This window comes from Dreissena polymorpha, chromosome 3 (genome assembly GCF_020536995.1).
Source record: "Dreissena polymorpha isolate Duluth1 chromosome 3, UMN_Dpol_1.0, whole genome shotgun sequence".
Taxonomy (NCBI): Eukaryota; Metazoa; Mollusca; class Bivalvia; order Myida; family Dreissenidae; genus Dreissena; species Dreissena polymorpha.
The window spans coordinates 54,351,455-54,375,215 of record NC_068357.1 but is presented as its reverse complement, the minus strand read 5'-3'; the positions used below and the strand labels follow the sequence as shown (position 1 = coordinate 54,375,215).

At 36.1% G+C, this 23,761-nt stretch overlaps 1 protein-coding gene and 1 long non-coding RNA gene across 14 annotated transcripts in view; both read right to left on the bottom strand.

Annotated features, from left to right (window-relative positions):
* Nucleotides 1–2,021: 2,021 nt before the first annotated feature.
* Nucleotides 2,022–15,282, bottom strand: LOC127874222 (uncharacterized). Of its 12 annotated transcripts, none has more exons than XR_008046706.1 (6): nt 15,013–15,282; nt 12,443–12,564; nt 9,873–9,994; nt 7,303–7,424; nt 4,730–4,851; nt 2,022–2,279 (listed from the first exon to the last, which is right to left on the bottom strand). It is a non-coding gene; the product is annotated as an uncharacterized LOC127874222 (long non-coding RNA). The 12 variants fall into 12 exon arrangements; XR_008046709.1 differs by having other exon boundaries at nt 12,514–12,564; XR_008046713.1 differs by having other exon boundaries at nt 9,944–9,994; nt 12,514–12,564.
* Nucleotides 15,283–18,662: 3,380 nt separating this feature from the next.
* Nucleotides 18,663–23,761, bottom strand: part of LOC127874203 (ATP-binding cassette sub-family D member 3-like) — a 44,840-nt gene continuing 39,741 nt past the window's right edge. For both annotated transcript variants that reach the window (XM_052418426.1, XM_052418427.1), the window contains exon 24: nt 18,663–22,813. In XM_052418426.1, coding sequence (XP_052274386.1) covers nt 22,736–22,813 — 78 coding nt within the window. In that variant the 3' untranslated portion in view covers nt 18,663–22,735. The remainder of the gene's footprint in view (nt 22,814–23,761) is intronic.

The window sequence follows — 23,761 nt, the reverse complement described above, 5'->3', positions numbered from 1 at the left end:
TTACCTTTGGGTTAAAGCGATCAATTTAAATAAAAGAATAGCCTGTCCTTAATCAAAACACCGACAGTACAATCACGGAAAAGAACAAAACAACAATTTACGCAATGACATTTTCCCGGGCCCCTGGTTTATGACACCTAACAAGGGATATTGACACATCACTATTGGCAACCTTGGAGCAGACGGAGAGAGGACACATGGCTTCTGCACTTACGGAGCATGATTACAAAAATACTGGTTTTGGGCCGGCAATTTTTGGGGATTTTATGTTTTATTTATATAACGACAACTAGCAGAAATGTTGGGGAGGCGGCCGCCTCCCCTGCCTCCCCATTACCTACGCCCCTGACAGATAACAAAACTAATATAATAATGTTAACATCAATGTAACAGTATGCTGCATAAATGTTTCAAAATTAACTATTTAATTTTAAACATAGAATCACACCAATTTACATCATTTGAAAGGGGAAAAAGAAAACATTAAAAAATAAAGCATCTCACTTCATATTGTTAAACAGTTATATTTGGTCATTTGGACATGATATACATCAGCTTTGACAGCTTCTGTTGTTAAAACGTTTTCTGTAAGTGGTGGATGATTTCTAGGCTCAAATATATGAATGTTTTTCACGCATATTGCTTGACAGAAAGGCCCAGATAATTGCCAGCATCCATTCTAGTTGCCTGAAATATCATAACACATAATTTTACAAACTACCAACAACAAACCAACACATAAATGTCCCTATCTTTAAATGTCCGAATTTTTAACATATCCGAAATATAGTACAACGAGTGAATGGTATACTTTTTATTTCCGAAATTGTTGGTTTCTTAATCAAATTTTACCTTACCCAAAATATTATAATAATGAAACTATTGAACAGAAATGCTCACAAATTCCTGTTGAATCAAGATTTCATGTGTTTTTGTGGAGAAATTGTTTTTGTTAAATGCTTTTGCCAGGCCCGTGGTATTGACAGTCACTATTGATTAAATGGTAAATAAATAGCGGCACTAATAACCGTTATAATTTTTTTATCGTGGTGAGAGTTTGTCACAGTGTTACTTTATTTATTGCTCACTATTATAAAGGCGCCGTTCATCCGATAATAACCCCCATACAACTTGACAATAGCAGTAAAAACACCGTTTGTAACACTTACACGCTTCTGTGATTTCATTCTGCTTGGTCAAGAGATTCCTGCCAAATACCCGAATGACGAGCGCTGTGAATGGTTGCTTATCAATTTTCAATAGGTAAATTACTACGCCAGGGGCGGAGTTTCGTCGATTCGGTCAGTTGATTGACTTTTGCGCGTATTCGGTAATAAACAGAAGCCGCTGGGGATATGATAATTGCCAGATTTTAGGGCGAAGTGATATCGCTGGTGCTTTTGATCCGGGCAATTAAAGGGAAGCCACGGCGATACAATCGCCCAAATCGCCCAGTTGCTATCCTGTATCTGTGTTTATGAGTGGGTTATTTCGGGGATCTGGGATTGACACTTCAACTTGGGGGGTATTATGAGGGTGTTCATCAGGCTGTAAAACTAAGACGTCGAATGGCTCAATATCGCTGGTATTTTCGCGCGTTTTGTGTAACACTGACCTGTTTCTGCGATACGTGCCACCATCGGCAGTTTGAACTATGTACGAGCGGTCACTGTGAACTTTCATGACCCTTCCAATTTTCCAGATTTTTCCTAACTTAATACGAACGCTGTCATTAACTGATAATGGCGCTAACGTTCGCGATGTTTTGTCGAAGTTTGACTTTTGCTGTGCCTTAGATTTTTGCATTTGTGTGCGTAACTGTTTGTCATTGATTGCTGCAGGTTGCAGCGCTTTGTTTGTGATTGGTACAATTGATTTGGTTCGACGACCAAGTGCTAATTGACTAGGTGTGTAACCGCACTGTAACGGGGTATTGCGATATTCGAGTAGTGCTAAGTATACGTCGGCTTTCGTATTTAATGCTTGTTGCAGGTCACAATATACTAAAAGATTTTCTACACAAATTCAATGTGAAAGCAATAACTTTAACAAAAAATAAAGTCAAACTTTTGCGCATAGACATCCCCATAACCATACCTTTTCTTAAAGAGCATTCCAAGCCGCAATGATTTAAACAATAAAAAAGGGGGGTCATACGTTATGCAAGAAAGAACTCGACGCGAATCAGCGGTCACTGTTTTATGGCCATCTATTTGCCGGCTTCGTACCAGTTGAGAAGGGTTTCCCGCCATCTGTCAAAGTCTCATGTAGTCTCCAACCTTCAAGCAAAAGAGTGCATTTCTGTTAAACATCAATGTTTTCCCTACCACATGCACAAAGAAACATTCTAAAATAAAGCCATGGCAAGTGCCCCTACAGAGAATTGTGTCTTCTTATAAATGATGTTCATGTTTTTAGAGAGTATAGCATTGCACTCCAAAATATTTTAGTATATTGTAACCTAAAGGAGAAATTTATTCTGATTAAAATGTGTTTTTCTTGCATATTATTATCTTCCTATGCATATTGCAGCAAAATATTAGGTTTGGCTGGATTATCTGTCCATTTGGCCATTTTATATCATATTTTCACACGCGGGTGTTTTTGGTCCGAAGAAGGCAATTTTAGGCCTGTTAAAGCTTAAATGTCCCTTTAAGATTTAAAGTTGTTGTGTTCAATATATGCAACAAAATACCAAAACAAACCAAATGGACAGGCACGTGGGGCTTATGCGGGGTGGGGAAAGAATGAATTTGTTAGATATTTTCACTCAAAGCAATTTTGATAATGCCTTTTTTGTTCTTTTTTTTTTAAATCACCCCAAAAAATGTAAATTTCAAAGCAAAAAAAATCCAATTTCATCACAGACGATAAGCAAATTGGTGAAAATGAAAGATCAAAGATACTTTGAAGTGTAGAAATCCATAAGCTTCCAATAACTTGTTGTTTCGCACCAATAAAAGTGTAAAATCTTGAAAGCGCCTTGTTGCTCGGAGCCAATTTGTTTACCAGCTGCCAATTATATATTCTAGCATATAATGTCATGGGTGCCTTTAAACTGAAGAAGATGGTCAATATTCACTGCCAGCTCTCATTAAGAGGTTGAAGAGAATACAAAATTTCATATTTTGGGCACAAAATAAGTACTTTTGACTATTTTGATGGTGGCAATCTGGTCAAAATGGCGCTTCATAACCGAGCCAAAGACAAAAATGCTCATTTTTGGGGTTTAGAATGGAAGGAAAGGTTAAAATGAACAAGACACACACATGTAGGAAAGCATTATAAGCTTAGAAATGAGGTTTCATGTTGTAACAGGGGCAGAAAGGCAGTTCAGATCAATGCAAGCTTCCTGGAAGGGGTTTCTGGTACTTCTTTTGGGGACACAGCTTCCCGCAGAATTCTCAACACAACAAATATCATTGATCCATGTCACCTTTGTATGCAAAGACAAGCGAATAAGGTCAATACTTCCCTTAAATCACTGAATGAGAGAAGCATGTACCAAATAAAAAACAAAACTGGTTGCTGAAATGCCAAATTTTGGCAAAAAGATCCCTCTAAGGTAAATGATGAAGGGGACACTTGCTACAACAATCCTATGTTTAAGTCGGACGCCACATCCTTTCAAGCCGGGACCATGACTGTAAGCATATTGTGAGGAAACAATACCAAACACAAGCTAATTGTAGGGTTACAAGTAGCATATCAACTCAGATGTACTGCATACATGCTTAGGAGCAAGGATAAACCTGTTAAGTGCCAACTTCTGCTGCCAACAAAGCACGAGCTTTACGTGTCAGGACGCGGAGCTATCAATACAAACTGCACGGGGAATTGCACGACGGCAAGGATTTGAGTGACCACAAACCATATTATGACAGTATTTCACACCTTAAACATCATAACTATGCTTATTTGCTTGTGTACATGATAATAATTTAGTATTATTGCCTGTTTTGCCATCAACAACCCTTCTCCAGTTGCCCTCGGCTAAGTCCCAGACATTTCTCTACCTGAAAAGGTCAAAATACCCCCAAAAAAATAGGTATAAAATGAAAAAAGAAAATGCATTTATGTATTTTATGTGTATTTCTATGAATCATAGCAAGTGATAAAGTTTGTTACGTTCATGATTGAACTAAATATGAAAGCTGGCTCAGTTAAGCGTCTGCTGCACTGTCCAAACTGTAAAAATGTCCGCCATTTCATGTCGGTGAAATGGGGCTCTGTTTGAATGTTCATGCTTTACGCACAAGCTATTGTTGCGTTACTGGATCACGGAGTCCCTGGCGTTGAATTCTGACTTCATGTTGCACATTAACGCTACACGGTCAACCAAAATGCCTTTGAATTTAAGTCGGAAAGCAATTTAGCCCTTATTCAGCTATATAAGGGTGGGGGTCAACTTGAAAAACAACTATTCCAGGTCAAATAATCTGAATTCATGCATTTAATGCACTTATATTCTTCTCTTTTGCTAAGACATGACCAAAAATCAGCTTTCACAGTCATATTTTGCACTTGCAGATGATATTTCATTTTTACCTAAAGTTAGTTTAGGTCACAATATACTAAAAGATTTTCTACACAAATTCAATGTGAAAGCAATAACTTTAACAAAAAATAAAGTCAAACTTTTGCGCATAGACATCCCCATAACCATACCTTTTCTTAAAGAGCATTCCAAGCCGCAATGATTTAAACAATAAAAAAGGGGGGGTCATACGTTATGCAAGAAAGAACTCGACGCGAATCAGCGGTCACTGTTTTATGGCCATCTATTTGCCGGCTTCGTACCAGTTGAGAAGGGTTTCCCGCCATCTGTCAAAGTCTCATGTAGTCTCCAACCTTCAAGCAAAAGAGTGCATTTCTGTTAAACATCAATGTTTTCCCTACCACATGCACAAAGAAACATTCTAAAATAAAGCCATGGCAAGTGCCCCTACAGAGAATTGTGTCTTCTTATAAATGATGTTCATGTTTTTAGAGAGTATAGCATTGCACTCCAAAATATTTTAGTATATTGTAACCTAAAGGAGAAATTTATTCTGATTAAAATGTGTTTTTCTTGCATATTATTATCTTCCTATGCATATTGCAGCAAAATATTAGGTTTGGCTGGATTATCTGTCCATTTGGCCATTTTATATCATATTTTCACACGCGGGTGTTTTTGGTCCGAAGAAGGCAATTTTAGGCCTGTTAAAGCTTAAATGTCCCTTTAAGATTTAAAGTTGTTGTGTTCAATATATGCAACAAAATACCAAAACAAACCAAATGGACAGGCACGTGGGGCTTATGCGGGGTGGGGAAAGAATGAATTTGTTAGATATTTTCACTCAAAGCAATTTTGATAATGCCTTTTTTGTTCTTTTTTTTTTAAATCACCCCAAAAATGTAAATTTCAAAGCAAAAAAAATCCAATTTCATCACAGACGATAAGCAAATTGGTGAAAATGAAAGATCAAAGATACTTTGAAGTGTAGAAATCCATAAGCTTCCAATAACTTGTTGTTTCGCACCAATAAAAGTGTAAAATCTTGAAAGCGCCTTGTTGCTCGGAGCCAATTTGTTTACCAGCTGCCAATTATATATTCTAGCATATAATGTCATGGGTGCCTTTAAACTGAAGAAGATGGTCAATATTCACTGCCAGCTCTCATTAAGAGGTTGAAGAGAATACAAAATTTCATATTTTGGGCACAAAATAAGTACTTTTGACTATTTTGATGGTGGCAATCTGGTCAAAATGGCGCTTCATAACCGAGCCAAAGACAAAAATGCTCATTTTTGGGGTTTAGAATGGAAGGAAAGGTTAAAATGAACAAGACACACACATGTAGGAAAGCATTATAAGCTTAGAAATGAGGTTTCATGTTGTAACAGGGGCAGAAGAAAGGCAGTTCAGATCAATGCAAGCTTCCTGGAAGGGGTTTCTGGTACTTCTTTTGGGGACACAGCTTCCCGCAGAATTCTCAACACAACAAATATCATTGATCCATGTCACCTTTGTATGCAAAGACAAGCGAATAAGGTCAATACTTCCCTTAAATCACTGAATGAGAGAAGCATGTACCAAATAAAAAACAAAACTGGTTGCTGAAATGCCAAATTTTGGCAAAAAGATCCCTCTAAGGTAAATGATGAAGGGGACACTTGCTACAACAATCCTATGTTTAAGTCGGACGCCACATCCTTTCAAGCCGGGACCATGACTGTAAGCATATTGTGAGGAAACAATACCAAACACAAGCTAATTGTAGGGTTACAAGTAGCATATCAACTCAGATGTACTGCATACATGCTTAGGAGCAAGGATAAACCTGTTAAGTGCCAACTTCTGCTGCCAACAAAGCACGAGCTTTACGTGTCAGGACGCGGAGCTATCAATACAAACTGCACGGGGAATTGCACGACGGCAAGGATTTGAGTGACCACAAACCATATTATGACAGTATTTCACACCTTAAACATCATAACTATGCTTATTTGCTTGTGTACATGATAATAATTTAGTATTATTGCCTGTTTTGCCATCAACAACCCTTCTCCAGTTGCCCTCGGCTAAGTCCCAGACATTTCTCTACCTGAAAAGGTCAAAATACCCCCAAAAAAATAGGTATAAAATGAAAAAAGAAAATGCATTTATGTATTTTATGTGTATTTCTATGAATCATAGCAAGTGATAAAGTTTGTTACGTTCATGATTGAACTAAATATGAAAGCTGGCTCAGTTAAGCGTCTGCTGCACTGTCCAAACTGTAAAAATGTCCGCCATTTCATGTCGGTGAAATGGGGCTCTGTTTGAATGTTCATGCTTTACGCACAAGCTATTGTTGCGTTACTGGATCACGGAGTCCCTGGCGTTGAATTCTGACTTCATGTTGCACATTAACGCTACACGGTCAACCAAAATGCCTTTGAATTTAAGTCGGAAAGCAATTTAGCCCTTATTCAGCTATATAAGGGTGGGGGTCAACTTGAAAAACAACTATTCCAGGTCAAATAATCTGAATTCATGCATTTAATGCACTTATATTCTTCTCTTTTGCTAAGACATGACCAAAAATCAGCTTTCACAGTCATATTTTGCACTTGCAGATGATATTTCATTTTTACCTAAAGTTAGTTTAGGTCACAATATACTAAAAGATTTTCTACACAAATTCAATGTGAAAGCAATAACTTTAACAAAAAATAAAGTCAAACTTTTGCGCATAGACATCCCCATAACCATACCTTTTCTTAAAGAGCATTCCAAGCCGCAATGATTTAAACAATAAAAAAGGGGGGTCATACGTTATGCAAGAAAGAACTCGACGCGAATCAGCGGTCACTGTTTTATGGCCATCTATTTGCCGGCTTCGTACCAGTTGAGAAGGGTTTCCCGCCATCTGTCAAAGTCTCATGTAGTCTCCAACCTTCAAGCAAAAGAGTGCATTTCTGTTAAACATCAATGTTTTCCCTACCACATGCACAAAGAAACATTCTAAAATAAAGCCATGGCAAGTGCCCCTACAGAGAATTGTGTCTTCTTATAAATGATGTTCATGTTTTTAGAGAGTATAGCATTGCACTCCAAAATATTTTAGTATATTGTAACCTAAAGGAGAAATTTATTCTGATTAAAATGTGTTTTTCTTGCATATTATTATCTTCCTATGCATATTGCAGCAAAATATTAGGTTTGGCTGGATTATCTGTCCATTTGGCCATTTTATATCATATTTTCACACGCGGGTGTTTTTGGTCCGAAGAAGGCAATTTTAGGCCTGTTAAAGCTTAAATGTCCCTTTAAGATTTAAAGTTGTTGTGTTCAATATATGCAACAAAATACCAAAACAAACCAAATGGACAGGCACGTGGGGCTTATGCGGGGTGGGGAAAGAATGAATTTGTTAGATATTTTCACTCAAAGCAATTTTGATAATGCCTTTTTTGTTCTTTTTTTTTTAAATCACCCCAAAAATGTAAATTTCAAAGCAAAAAAAATCCAATTTCATCACAGACGATAAGCAAATTGGTGAAAATGAAAGATCAAAGATACTTTGAAGTGTAGAAATCCATAAGCTTCCAATAACTTGTTGTTTCGCACCAATAAAAGTGTAAAATCTTGAAAGCGCCTTGTTGCTCGGAGCCAATTTGTTTACCAGCTGCCAATTATATATTCTAGCATATAATGTCATGGGTGCCTTTAAACTGAAGAAGATGGTCAATATTCACTGCCAGCTCTCATTAAGAGGTTGAAGAGAATACAAAATTTCATATTTTGGGCACAAAATAAGTACTTTTGACTATTTTGATGGTGGCAATCTGGTCAAAATGGCGCTTCATAACCGAGCCAAAGACAAAAATGCTCATTTTTGGGGTTTAGAATGGAAGGAAAGGTTAAAATGAACAAGACACACACATGTAGGAAAGCATTATAAGCTTAGAAATGAGGTTTCATGTTGTAACAGGGGCAGAAAGGCAGTTCAGATCAATGCAAGCTTCCTGGAAGGGGTTTCTGGTACTTCTTTTGGGGACACAGCTTCCCGCAGAATTCTCAACACAACAAATATCATTGATCCATGTCACCTTTGTATGCAAAGACAAGCGAATAAGGTCAATACTTCCCTTAAATCACTGAATGAGAGAAGCATGTACCAAATAAAAAACAAAACTGGTTGCTGAAATGCCAAATTTTGGCAAAAAGATCCCTCTAAGGTAAATGATGAAGGGGACACTTGCTACAACAATCCTATGTTTAAGTCGGACGCCACATCCTTTCAAGCCGGGACCATGACTGTAAGCATATTGTGAGGAAACAATACCAAACACAAGCTAATTGTAGGGTTACAAGTAGCATATCAACTCAGATGTACTGCATACATGCTTAGGAGCAAGGATAAACCTGTTAAGTGCCAACTTCTGCTGCCAACAAAGCACGAGCTTTACGTGTCAGGACGCGGAGCTATCAATACAAACTGCACGGGGAATTGCACGACGGCAAGGATTTGAGTGACCACAAACCATATTATGACAGTATTTCACACCTTAAACATCATAACTATGCTTATTTGCTTGTGTACATGATAATAATTTAGTATTATTGCCTGTTTTGCCATCAACAACCCTTCTCCAGTTGCCCTCGGCTAAGTCCCAGACATTTCTCTACCTGAAAAGGTCAAAATACCCCCAAAAAAATAGGTATAAAATGAAAAAAGAAAATGCATTTATGTATTTTATGTGTATTTCTATGAATCATAGCAAGTGATAAAGTTTGTTACGTTCATGATTGAACTAAATATGAAAGCTGGCTCAGTTAAGCGTCTGCTGCACTGTCCAAACTGTAAAAATGTCCGCCATTTCATGTCGGTGAAATGGGGCTCTGTTTGAATGTTCATGCTTTACGCACAAGCTATTGTTGCGTTACTGGATCACGGAGTCCCTGGCGTTGAATTCTGACTTCATGTTGCACATTAACGCTACACGGTCAACCAAAATGCCTTTGAATTTAAGTCGGAAAGCAATTTAGCCCTTATTCAGCTATATAAGGGTGGGGGTCAACTTGAAAAACAACTATTCCAGGTCAAATAATCTGAATTCATGCATTTAATGCACTTATATTCTTCTCTTTTGCTAAGACATGACCAAAAATCAGCTTTCACAGTCATATTTTGCACTTGCAGATGATATTTCATTTTTACCTAAAGTTAGTTTAGGTCACAATATACTAAAAGATTTTCTACACAAATTCAATGTGAAAGCAATAACTTTAACAAAAAATAAAGTCAAACTTTTGCGCATAGACATCCCCATAACCATACCTTTTCTTAAAGAGCATTCCAAGCCGCAATGATTTAAACAATAAAAAAGGGGGGTCATACGTTATGCAAGAAAGAACTCGACGCGAATCAGCGGTCACTGTTTTATGGCCATCTATTTGCCGGCTTCGTACCAGTTGAGAAGGGTTTCCCGCCATCTGTCAAAGTCTCATGTAGTCTCCAACCTTCAAGCAAAAGAGTGCATTTCTGTTAAACATCAATGTTTTCCCTACCACATGCACAAAGAAACATTCTAAAATAAAGCCATGGCAAGTGCCCCTACAGAGAATTGTGTCTTCTTATAAATGATGTTCATGTTTTTAGAGAGTATAGCATTGCACTCCAAAATATTTTAGTATATTGTAACCTAAAGGAGAAATTTATTCTGATTAAAATGTGTTTTTCTTGCATATTATTATCTTCCTATGCATATTGCAGCAAAATATTAGGTTTGGCTGGATTATCTGTCCATTTGGCCATTTTATATCATATTTTCACACGCGGGTGTTTTTGGTCCGAAGAAGGCAATTTTAGGCCTGTTAAAGCTTAAATGTCCCTTTAAGATTTAAAGTTGTTGTGTTCAATATATGCAACAAAATACCAAAACAAACCAAATGGACAGGCACGTGGGGCTTATGCGGGGTGGGGAAAGAATGAATTTGTTAGATATTTTCACTCAAAGCAATTTTGATAATGCCTTTTTTGTTCTTTTTTTTTTAAATCACCCCAAAAATGTAAATTTCAAAGCAAAAAAAATCCAATTTCATCACAGACGATAAGCAAATTGGTGAAAATGAAAGATCAAAGATACTTTGAAGTGTAGAAATCCATAAGCTTCCAATAACTTGTTGTTTCGCACCAATAAAAGTGTAAAATCTTGAAAGCGCCTTGTTGCTCGGAGCCAATTTGTTTACCAGCTGCCAATTATATATTCTAGCATATAATGTCATGGGTGCCTTTAAACTGAAGAAGATGGTCAATATTCACTGCCAGCTCTCATTAAGAGGTTGAAGAGAATACAAAATTTCATATTTTGGGCACAAAATAAGTACTTTTGACTATTTTGATGGTGGCAATCTGGTCAAAATGGCGCTTCATAACCGAGCCAAAGACAAAAATGCTCATTTTTGGGGTTTAGAATGGAAGGAAAGGTTAAAATGAACAAGACACACACATGTAGGAAAGCATTATAAGCTTAGAAATGAGGTTTCATGTTGTAACAGGGGCAGAAAGGCAGTTCAGATCAATGCAAGCTTCCTGGAAGGGGTTTCTGGTACTTCTTTTGGGGACACAGCTTCCCGCAGAATTCTCAACACAACAAATATCATTGATCCATGTCACCTTTGTATGCAAAGACAAGCGAATAAGGTCAATACTTCCCTTAAATCACTGAATGAGAGAAGCATGTACCAAATAAAAAACAAAACTGGTTGCTGAAATGCCAAATTTTGGCAAAAAGATCCCTCTAAGGTAAATGATGAAGGGGACACTTGCTACAACAATCCTATGTTTAAGTCGGACGCCACATCCTTTCAAGCCGGGACCATGACTGTAAGCATATTGTGAGGAAACAATACCAAACACAAGCTAATTGTAGGGTTACAAGTAGCATATCAACTCAGATGTACTGCATACATGCTTAGGAGCAAGGATAAACCTGTTAAGTGCCAACTTCTGCTGCCAACAAAGCACGAGCTTTACGTGTCAGGACGCGGAGCTATCAATACAAACTGCACGGGGAATTGCACGACGGCAAGGATTTGAGTGACCACAAACCATATTATGACAGTATTTCACACCTTAAACATCATAACTATGCTTATTTGCTTGTGTACATGATAATAATTTAGTATTATTGCCTGTTTTGCCATCAACAACCCTTCTCCAGTTGCCCTCGGCTAAGTCCCAGACATTTCTCTACCTGAAAAGGTCAAAATACCCCCAAAAAAATAGGTATAAAATGAAAAAAGAAAATGCATTTATGTATTTTATGTGTATTTCTATGAATCATAGCAAGTGATAAAGTTTGTTACGTTCATGATTGAACTAAATATGAAAGCTGGCTCAGTTAAGCGTCTGCTGCACTGTCCAAACTGTAAAAATGTCCGCCATTTCATGTCGGTGAAATGGGGCTCTGTTTGAATGTTCATGCTTTACGCACAAGCTATTGTTGCGTTACTGGATCACGGAGTCCCTGGCGTTGAATTCTGACTTCATGTTGCACATTAACGCTACACGGTCAACCAAAATGCCTTTGAATTTAAGTCGGAAAGCAATTTAGCCCTTATTCAGCTATATAAGGGTGGGGGTCAACTTGAAAAACAACTATTCCAGGTCAAATAATCTGAATTCATGCATTTAATGCACTTATATTCTTCTCTTTTGCTAAGACATGACCAAAAATCAGCTTTCACAGTCATATTTTGCACTTGCAGATGATATTTCATTTTTACCTAAAGTTAGTTTAGGTCACAATATACTAAAAGATTTTCTACACAAATTCAATGTGAAAGCAATAACTTTAACAAAAAATAAAGTCAAACTTTTGCGCATAGACATCCCCATAACCATACCTTTTCTTAAAGAGCATTCCAAGCCGCAATGATTTAAACAATAAAAAAGGGGGGTCATACGTTATGCAAGAAAGAACTCGACGCGAATCAGCGGTCACTGTTTTATGGCCATCTATTTGCCGGCTTCGTACCAGTTGAGAAGGGTTTCCCGCCATCTGTCAAAGTCTCATGTAGTCTCCAACCTTCAAGCAAAAGAGTGCATTTCTGTTAAACATCAATGTTTTCCCTACCACATGCACAAAGAAACATTCTAAAATAAAGCCATGGCAAGTGCCCCTACAGAGAATTGTGTCTTCTTATAAATGATGTTCATGTTTTTAGAGAGTATAGCATTGCACTCCAAAATATTTTAGTATATTGTAACCTAAAGGAGAAATTTATTCTGATTAAAATGTGTTTTTCTTGCATATTATTATCTTCCTATGCATATTGCAGCAAAATATTAGGTTTGGCTGGATTATCTGTCCATTTGGCCATTTTATATCATATTTTCACACGCGGGTGTTTTTGGTCCGAAGAAGGCAATTTTAGGCCTGTTAAAGCTTAAATGTCCCTTTAAGATTTAAAGTTGTTGTGTTCAATATATGCAACAAAATACCAAAACAAACCAAATGGACAGGCACGTGGGGCTTATGCGGGGTGGGGAAAGAATGAATTTGTTAGATATTTTCACTCAAAGCAATTTTGATAATGCCTTTTTTGTTCTTTTTTTTTTAAATCACCCCAAAAATGTAAATTTCAAAGCAAAAAAAATCCAATTTCATCACAGACGATAAGCAAATTGGTGAAAATGAAAGATCAAAGATACTTTGAAGTGTAGAAATCCATAAGCTTCCAATAACTTGTTGTTTCGCACCAATAAAAGTGTAAAATCTTGAAAGCGCCTTGTTGCTCGGAGCCAATTTGTTTACCAGCTGCCAATTATATATTCTAGCATATAATGTCATGGGTGCCTTTAAACTGAAGAAGATGGTCAATATTCACTGCCAGCTCTCATTAAGAGGTTGAAGAGAATACAAAATTTCATATTTTGGGCACAAAATAAGTACTTTTGACTATTTTGATGGTGGCAATCTGGTCAAAATGGCGCTTCATAACCGAGCCAAAGACAAAAATGCTCATTTTTGGGGTTTAGAATGGAAGGAAAGGTTAAAATGAACAAGACACACACATGTAGGAAAGCATTATAAGCTTAGAAATGAGGTTTCATGTTGTAACAGGGGCAGAAAGGCAGTTCAGATCAATGCAAGCTTCCTGGAAGGGGTTTCTGGTACTTCTTTTGGGGACACAGCTTCCCGCAGAATTCTCAACACAACAAATATCATTGATCCATGTCACCTTTGTATGCAAAGACAAGCGAATAAGGTCAATACTTCCCTTAAATCACTGAATGAGAGAAGCATGTACCAAATAAAAAACAAAACTGGTTGCTGAAATGCCAAATTTTGGCAAAAAGATCCCTCTAAGGTAAATGATGAAGGGGACACTTGCTACAACAATCCTATGTTTAAGTCGGACGCCACATCCTTTCAAGCCGGGACCATGACTGTAAGCATATTGTGAGGAAACAATACCAAACACAAGCTAATTGTAGGGTTACAAGTAGCATATCAACTCAGATGTACTGCATACATGCTTAGGAGCAAGGATAAACCTGTTAAGTGCCAACTTCTGCTGCCAACAAAGCACGAGCTTTACGTGTCAGGACGCGGAGCTATCAATACAAACTGCACGGGGAATTGCACGACGGCAAGGATTTGAGTGACCACAAACCATATTATGACAGTATTTCACACCTTAAACATCATAACTATGCTTATTTGCTTGTGTACATGATAATAATTTAGTATTATTGCCTGTTTTGCCATCAACAACCCTTCTCCAGTTGCCCTCGGCTAAGTCCCAGACATTTCTCTACCTGAAAAGGTCAAAATACCCCCAAAAAAATAGGTATAAAATGAAAAAAGAAAATGCATTTATGTATTTTATGTGTATTTCTATGAATCATAGCAAGTGATAAAGTTTGTTACGTTCATGATTGAACTAAATATGAAAGCTGGCTCAGTTAAGCGTCTGCTGCACTGTCCAAACTGTAAAAATGTCCGCCATTTCATGTCGGTGAAATGGGGCTCTGTTTGAATGTTCATGCTTTACGCACAAGCTATTGTTGCGTTACTGGATCACGGAGTCCCTGGCGTTGAATTCTGACTTCATGTTGCACATTAACGCTACACGGTCAACCAAAATGCCTTTGAATTTAAGTCGGAAAGCAATTTAGCCCTTATTCAGCTATATAAGGGTGGGGGTCAACTTGAAAAACAACTATTCCAGGTCAAATAATCTGAATTCATGCATTTAATGCACTTATATTCTTCTCTTTTGCTAAGACATGACCAAAAATCAGCTTTCACAGTCATATTTTGCACTTGCAGATGATATTTCATTTTTACCTAAAGTTAGTTTAGGTCACAATATACTAAAAGATTTTCTACACAAATTCAATGTGAAAGCAATAACTTTAACAAAAAATAAAGTCAAACTTTTGCGCATAGACATCCCCATAACCATACCTTTTCTTAAAGAGCATTCCAAGCCGCAATGATTTAAACAATAAAAAAGGGGGGTCATACGTTATGCAAGAAAGAACTCGACGCGAATCAGCGGTCACTGTTTTATGGCCATCTATTTGCCGGCTTCGTACCAGTTGAGAAGGGTTTCCCGCCATCTGTCAAAGTCTCATGTAGTCTCCAACCTTCAAGCAAAAGAGTGCATTTCTGTTAAACATCAATGTTTTCCCTACCACATGCACAAAGAAACATTCTAAAATAAAGCCATGGCAAGTGCCCCTACAGAGAATTGTGTCTTCTTATAAATGATGTTCATGTTTTTAGAGAGTATAGCATTGCACTCCAAAATATTTTAGTATATTGTAACCTGCATCAGCTTTTTAGCTGTCCCTACTGTCTTTTCGGCCAAACCATTGCTTTGTGGATGACCTGGTGATGACGTTCTGTGTTCGAATGACGAATCCCCAAGAATCGGCGAATTTCTTAAATTCAGCGCACGAAAATTGAGGGCCATTGTCCGATATCAGGATATCGGGAATTGACATTCTTGACATGTGTTTTTGCAATTTCGTTATCACTGTATGTGATCGTGTGTTCGGTAAATAGTCAATTTCAAAGAACCTACTATAGTAGTCGACCGTTAACATGTATTCTTGTCCGTTAAAGTGGAACAGATCAGTGGCGATGTGTGACCTCTGAATATCAGACCATCTTCTGAGCTTAATTCGTCGCGGTGATTGAAATATTCCGCTATGTTTCGATCGCATTTGCTCGCAGATTCCGGCCAGCCATCGGTTATAGTCCGTTTTAATTTTGTCATTTGTTGGTCTTTCGTTATTTCGGTACGTATTATTTGAAGTCTGCGATCTGTGACGGGAATTTGTTGATATACCGTGTGCACGTGACTATCAAGACGTTCAATTATTTCGGGGCATGTGTCTGGCAACGCGTGTCTTGACAAGCAGTCACTGACAGGGATTTTTTTTGTCGGGTACGTGCTGTACATTGACCTGGTATTTGGACATTGCAAAAAGTATTCTTGATAGTCGCGGCGGTGCAGCAGCCAGTTGTTTTTTCATTATTGAAGAAATTGGCTTGTGATCGCAGTGAACGATTACTTCTCTACTGTACGTGAATTGGTTGGTGTGAAAATCGTTTCGGATCAATAACTCATCAACGAATTGACCGATTGGCTTGATACTACGCATGAAATTGGGGTCACAAGGTCAAAGGTTAGTGTGAAAATCATTTCCGATCAATAACTCGTCAACGAATTGACCGATTGGCTTGATACTTCACATTTGCATTGGCCTTGGACAGTAGATGATCCTTTTGAAACTAGGGTCGCTATGTTAAAAGTCAAGGTCACTATCACACTAAGTGTGAAAATAGTTTCTGATCAATAACTGGTCAACCAATTGACCGATTGGCTTGATACTGTCATGCCCTAGATAGTTCATGAAAACATGTGTTTATGTACATGTAAATTGTTCATTTTTATCGTTTATGTTTTGCATCTAAATGACTATGTCAACGTTATTTAATGCTTTTATTGGATGCTGTGTGGTAGCTAGAGCTGATACCTACCTTTTGCGCTTCTTTATTATTTGTAATATCCTTTTTAAATGTCTCACTGTATTAGCGTCTGTTAATATGGCAGTCATTTTGGATAAACATGAAGTTGATTTCCTGATGCTGACATAAGTGCCTTCTGGGTAGTTTACACTGACTACAGTATTTTGACAGTTTAGTCATACGAAATAATTTGATTAATACTCGTATTCCTTCTTAAAAATTGTTTAAAAAGGTAATAGTTTTCTTTATAAATTATTTATTTATTTAATCAATATGTATTTGCCTACTGTTTCATTGTAATATTGTCAGGAATATCGTTTTAAGACGAGTGACATTTACCGGGTCAAGAACGCTCAAATTCTATTGTGCGCTCTTGCGCGCTTTACTGAGCGTTGTTTGTGCGCTTTTTGTGCACATTTCATATGTGCGCTTTTATGTTATTATTGCACAACGTTACGTGTGCGCTTTTGGAGGATGCTTTACTGAGCGTTGTTTGTGCGCTTTTTGTGCACATTTCATATGTGCGCTTTTATGTTATTATTGCACAACGTTACGTGTGCGCTTTTGGAGGATATAAAAGGCACTGAAAATTCTCGTTCGAGGACTCTGAACTTTGTTTTCCTAGGTGTGAGACAAATTTCATTTTTCTTAGATAAGCATTTAAAATACAGTTTTAAATAAGACTAGCTATTAAAATTAAGACTGAATTTTACAAGTTGCATCTATCATCTTTTTAGGACATTATAAATCAGAGTGTGCAAATACTTAACATGATACAATATATTTTGCTGTATTGTAATGATAAGTGTCTAATAAATAAAATGTCTGTTAAGAAATATATAGATATATATTGAAAGTTGTTATTAATGTATTTGTTATGAATGAATAAATTCTGGAAATGTTTTAAATCTTGAGTTTATATCTGTTGACAATTTAAAAACAACTGAATAGGCAAAATGTTATTCTTAGTTTGCTGTTTATCAGAGTCCATTTTAGTTCTATGTTAAACTTGAACAAAAGTTTCAAGTTTGGAAAAATTGAAGAAAAATCACAGCTACCGCTCGGCTCGTGACAATACTTCACGTGTATTGGCCTTGGACCGTAGATGACCCATATTGAAGTGTGAAATCGATTCCGGTCAATAACTCGTAAAGTGATTCACCGATTGGCTGGATACTTCTCATATGCATTGGCATTGGACAGTAGATGACCCCTATTGAAATTGGGGTCACTAGGTGAAAGGTCATTGTCACTGGAACAATAAGTGGGAAGTGTTTCTGATCAATAACTCGCCAACGAATTGATCAATTTGCTTGATACTTCCCCCATGGGCATTGGCCTTGGACAGTAGATGACCCCTTTCGAAATCGGAGTCATTAGGTCAAATGTCAAGGTCACAATAAGTGAGAAAATTATTTTCGATCAATAACTCTTCAATGATTTGACAGATTGGCTTGATTCTTCACATGCGCATTGGCCTTGGACAGTAGATGACCCCTATTGAACTTGGGGTCACTAGTTCAAAGCCCTGTTTGGAGGGGCATATTTCTTCAACCGAGAAGCACTTTTTAGTATACTTTAACCTTTTCCTATACTAAATTTAAGGACATGAGCGGCAACTTATTTCTGCAACGATTAGAATTTGCTCTTACACCTGTTGCGCAATAGATGCATGCTTTTCGGATATTCAAATAAAATTTTAAAAACTAGATGGATATTAAAGAGAATAGCACCACTTGTGTTGGAAAGCCGCATAAAATGAGTAAACGATTTGTGTCCATTAAGCTGCAGAAAAGTAATCCACCAGTATCCCTGAGGCTATTGGCTTTAGCCAAATGGATTAACTACCACAAATCAGAAAAATGTCTCAGTCAGTCGAGTGTTTACCAAGGGGTTTAAATGTCCGGATGTTAGATGTTGGCAGGTGAAAAAGATGAGATATTTAACATAGGATTTTATAATTCTTACAATTTTCACTTAAAAAACTGTTTTTCGTTTATTTTCTTCAAAGAATTTTTCTAAGAACATAATCAATGATGACTTTTTTTTTAAGTATTTGAACACATGTTAGTACGGAAGGTGATATACAATACCTCTGGAACTTGTTTGTACATTTTATGTTTCACAAAAAACATGTGTTAAGTTCTTTATTTATTTGAAGTAAAACATTGTATGGTAATAAACATGATTGCAACATTGTTATTATCTGGTGCCTGACAACTTTGATTCACAAGAACATTTAACGTCATCTTATAATAGAACTGCTATGGTTACAAACAGTTCATGAACATTTTGTATCACTTATGAAAATAGTAAAGTAATAAACATGTAATTACTTAAGATTTTAAATTCATGTTCCATACAAAAAACATCATAAATCATAAAGATCATGAACATGTTTAAAGTAGCATATAGACCGCTATTATGTCATTATTTAAAAACCATTATGAGTGAAATGATATATGCATTCACAATACCAGAAACACCTGTTCTGTTTTTAAGGCATAAATTTGAATCCCAGTGAAGGCCAAATATTTTGTTGGTACTGCTCTTTTGTATTGCAATTGTATCAATAAAACAATTTAAATTAACCATATGAGTGAAACAAAGAACATTGTATTTAAATCCATATGCAGGTGAAGAACTGTTCATATGCCCCTTTGTACTGCTTTTGAAAAAAAAGTTTTAGTGATACTTGTGCCAGTAATGTTTTATTACTACACTTAATGCATCGTCATATTAACTTGTACAGGCTGTTATAATGCCATAAAAATGATCATGGTTTGCTATATAGACATATTTTAGAATGTACAATGTACTGTACAGATAAAACAGTATGTACAATAACTGGGTATTTGCATCTTCAAGTTTCAATTTCTACAGGTAGTAGTACTTGTTATATCTAAAACTTGTAGGCTGATAGGTAACAGTGTGCTCAACTATTTGAAGTATTTTGGATGGCTCATTTCTTTGAAAGTGGAGAGGAAAAAGAAGAACTTAAACACAAATATCAAAATAGATGGACTACTTCATCAGTAAATGAGGTATTTATATAAAATACTGCTCAGTCAAAATAAAAGAGATTGTCACCACGGTCAAGAGTTGATTACAAATACATTTCTGACAAGAAAATAACTAAATAGTTCTATATTATTTAAGTCTCAATTTTTCAAATCCTAGATGGCTGTCGGTAACATTCCAAACATATTGTCAATAATGCCCTGGATTTTTAAAAAAGTTGCAATGTGCTAATCTTTGACCTTTAGTGTGACCTTGACCTTAAGTGTTGGTGTTGTTTTTTTGCCAAATTGTACCTATGACCTTAGCTTTTAAGGTAGATAGAACATTTTCTAATGGTGAAAACTTTTGGCAAGTTATTTGAATTGCACAACTTAAGACACATTTACAGTTTGGAAAACCTGTTTTTGACAAAATTTGACTTAGACTTCGTAGTGTGACCCGTAGTGTGACCCGTAGTGTGACCTTGACATTTGATGCAGGGCGGCAGGTGTTACATGGGCAGTTTTCCACTTTTGTCATTTTTTTGCAAGCTATTTTGACATTGCATGATGAATGACAAAGTTACAATCCAGAGAAGCTGTTTCATGTCCACATTTGCCTTTTGACATCACAGTGCAACCTTGACATATGATGTAAGAAGGCAGTTGTTACACATGACAAGTCACCTTCTGATGGTGTTTTTTTTAAAAGTAATTAAAGATTGCACGATGAATGACAAAGTAACAGTCTGGACACACTCACACGCACACAAACATGCACTCAACCATTAAGACTCTAAAGCTTTTTGCAAGCTGAATGAACAAAATGGAACAAGATGTGTTTGTGAAACACAATGTCCCCCTATATGACGTTTGACCTTGACAGATGACCTTGACCTTGACCCTTCACCACTCAAAATGTGCAGCTCCATGAGATACACATGCATTTCAAATATAAAATTGCTAGCTTCAATATTGCAGAAGTGACATTACATGAGCAATTTTGACCCATATATTTGACCTTGAAGGATGACCTTGACCTTGACCTTTCACAACTCAAAATGTGCAGCTCCATGAGATACACATGCATGCCAAATATCAAGTTGCTATCTTCCAATATTGCAAAAGTATTCATAAAATAAGCAATTTGGGCCACATATATTTGACCTCTGACCTTGAAGGATGACCTTGACCTTTCACCACTCAAAATGTGCAGCTCCATGAGATACACATGCATGCCAAATATCAAGTTGCTATATTCAATATAGCAAAAGTTATTGCAAAATGTTAAAGTTGGCGCAAACAGACCAACAGACCAACCAACAGACAGGGCAAAAACAATATGTCCCCCACTACTATAGTGGGGGACATAAAAAGTTCAGACATGTGATGCTATGTTCCTATATAAATCTTTCAAAATGGGGTATATCTTTCTGTTGAACCTGAACATTTTTTTATTTGACAAATGACTGTTGCCTGAACTCTTCCATGGCAACCAAATAACCTTGAATTTTCTCACGATTGTCACGTATTCGTCCGCTAATTAATCGAGCCTCAATATAAAGTTACTTGTGTGAGTAAATTACTTGGTAAATGAGCAAAATCTGAATAAATAACAAAACAACAGCATTTGTTACAAAAACAACAAACACATATTTTGAGATAATTAAAACAAAACAAGAAACTACTTATTAGGAATGCATTAAAAAGCTAATACATATCAATCAACACATGTGTTCTGTAAAGGATATGCCAGTCAAAGTGCTACTTAATAAAACAACTTAGTCTGACAATACACTGGTTTAAAATCATAATTTAAATTATAACCTTAAATGTAGTCATAATCAACAGTAAAAACTACACAAACACAAAACACATTTTATTAAAGCAATTACATTCAAAAGTTTAAATAAATGCCAAAAAATATGTCTTACTTCAGTATTTACTTGTTGCATATTGTGAACACATTGCTTTCAATTAAATGGGAGGACCTAAGTTTGAAGGACTCTATTTTTTTACAGATTTAATATTCAAGACATTTAACATATAGAAAAGGTACACTATAATTCTGTCAGGCTTGGTGAACAGACAGGCCACAAATTCGCAGATTTAAAATTAATATTTTGTATGACTTGTTAACAATTAATTTTAGTATACAGTACAGAAATGTGTTCTCTAGTTTTATGGCATATCACACAATCAATCTGTCAACATTTTAATAATACTCAGAAAAATGCCTAATTAAAGGCATCTTTGACTTTCTTACATATGTGACAAACGAAAAATTGATGAATCACTGATTTGTTTCAATTTCCAAAGAAAATACATGCTGTGTTTTCTGAAATGTACATTAAATATTCAATGTGTGTTATGGATAATAAATCAACATAAATATTGATTGTGTTTTATAGATAACTCAATAACATTTAATCACTCAATAACATTAAATCACTCAATAAAATTCAATTATTCAATAACATTCAGTCACTCAATAACATTTAATTACATAATAACATTCAATTACTCAATAACATTCAAATATCAATAACATACAAACAGTAGTTTAGATTCTGCGACAGAAACAAGCAATATGCTGCTCATATATAGCATTAAGGAACAAATAAAGCATGTGATTCCATACATTCTTTTCATTATTGCAGATGTTTCATCAGTTTTTGAGGATATTATAGTTTTGTATGCCACATTATTTGTAATTTCATCATATTTTTGCAGGTTTATCAAATAAAACATCAGTAAATTTTTAGTTTGATAAGTTTAAGGGACACTGTATAAACATGACCCTGTAACTTAAGTCGGATCTTTAGTTATTGTTCTTATCAATTGCGGAATTTCATTCTTCACACTACTGACTTCACTCATTTGTTAATATTACCAACCACAAAGAATTTCATATTTAAGCTAACAAAAATTTCAGCTACCCTCTGAGAAAACAAGCTTAATTCATGCGCGTAAAGTGTTATCCCAGATTAGCCAGTGCAGTCTGCACAGGCTTATCAGAGATGACCTTTTCTGCTTTAAGTTTATTTTTTGCCTACAGGAGGTATCTTTTAAACAACAATCCAGTGAAGGCGGAAAGTGTTGTCCCTGATAAGCCTGTGCAGACTTCACCCGCTAAACAGGGACGACACTTTACGCACATGCATTAAGCCTGTTTTCCCAGAGCAGGACTCATTTCTATGCCTCAGCGATCATTAAGATCCGAATTCGGATGTGTCGTCCTCGATCTTCTTGAACTCATAATTGCCGCGCCCATCCAGCATCAGATAGTACTGAAACAACAACAACAAATATCAGCAATCAACATACTGGCGTATTATCTTCATTTATAATCTGTAGCTATCTTTATCTATAGCCTTTATTTATCTTAATCTAAAATCTTTATTTATCCTTATCTATAATCTTAATCTATAATTCCATATAATCTGTATCTATCTTTTTTCAACCTTAAATTGATCTTTATCTATAATTGGATCTATCTCTTTATACATCTGTATATATGGTTATCTATAATTTGTATATATTGTCACGAGCCGAGCGGTAGCTGTGATTTTACTTCAATTTCTTTAACTATTCCAAACTTGAAGCTTTTGTTCAAGTTTAACATGGAACTAAAATGGACTCTGATAAACAGTAAACTAAGAATAACATTTTGCCTATTCAGTTGTTTTAAAATTGTCAAAAAAATATACAAACTCAAGATTTATAACCTTTCTAAATTTTATTCATTCATAACGAATAAATAAAGAACAACTTTCAATATATATATTTCTTAACAGACGGATTAATTCTCAGACATTTACATTATAATACAGCAATATACACGTACATGTCAAGTATTTGCACTCTCTATTTTATAATGTCCTAAAAAGATGACAAATGCAGTTTAAATTATTTATAAAATTCAGTCTTAATTTTTAATAGCTAAGTCTTATTGAAAACTATATTTTAAATGCTTACTGTATATAAGAAAAATAAAATAGGTCTCACACCTAGGAAAACAAAGTTCAGAGTCCATGAATGAGAATTTTCAGTGCCTTTTATACTCTCCAAAAGCGCACACATAACGTTGTGCAATAATAACGTAAAAGCGCACATATGAATTGTGCACAAAAAGCGCACAAACAACGAGCAGTAAAGCGCGCAAGAGCGCACAATAAAATTTGAGCGTTCTTGACACGGTAAATGTCACTCATATTAAAATGATATTTCTGACGATA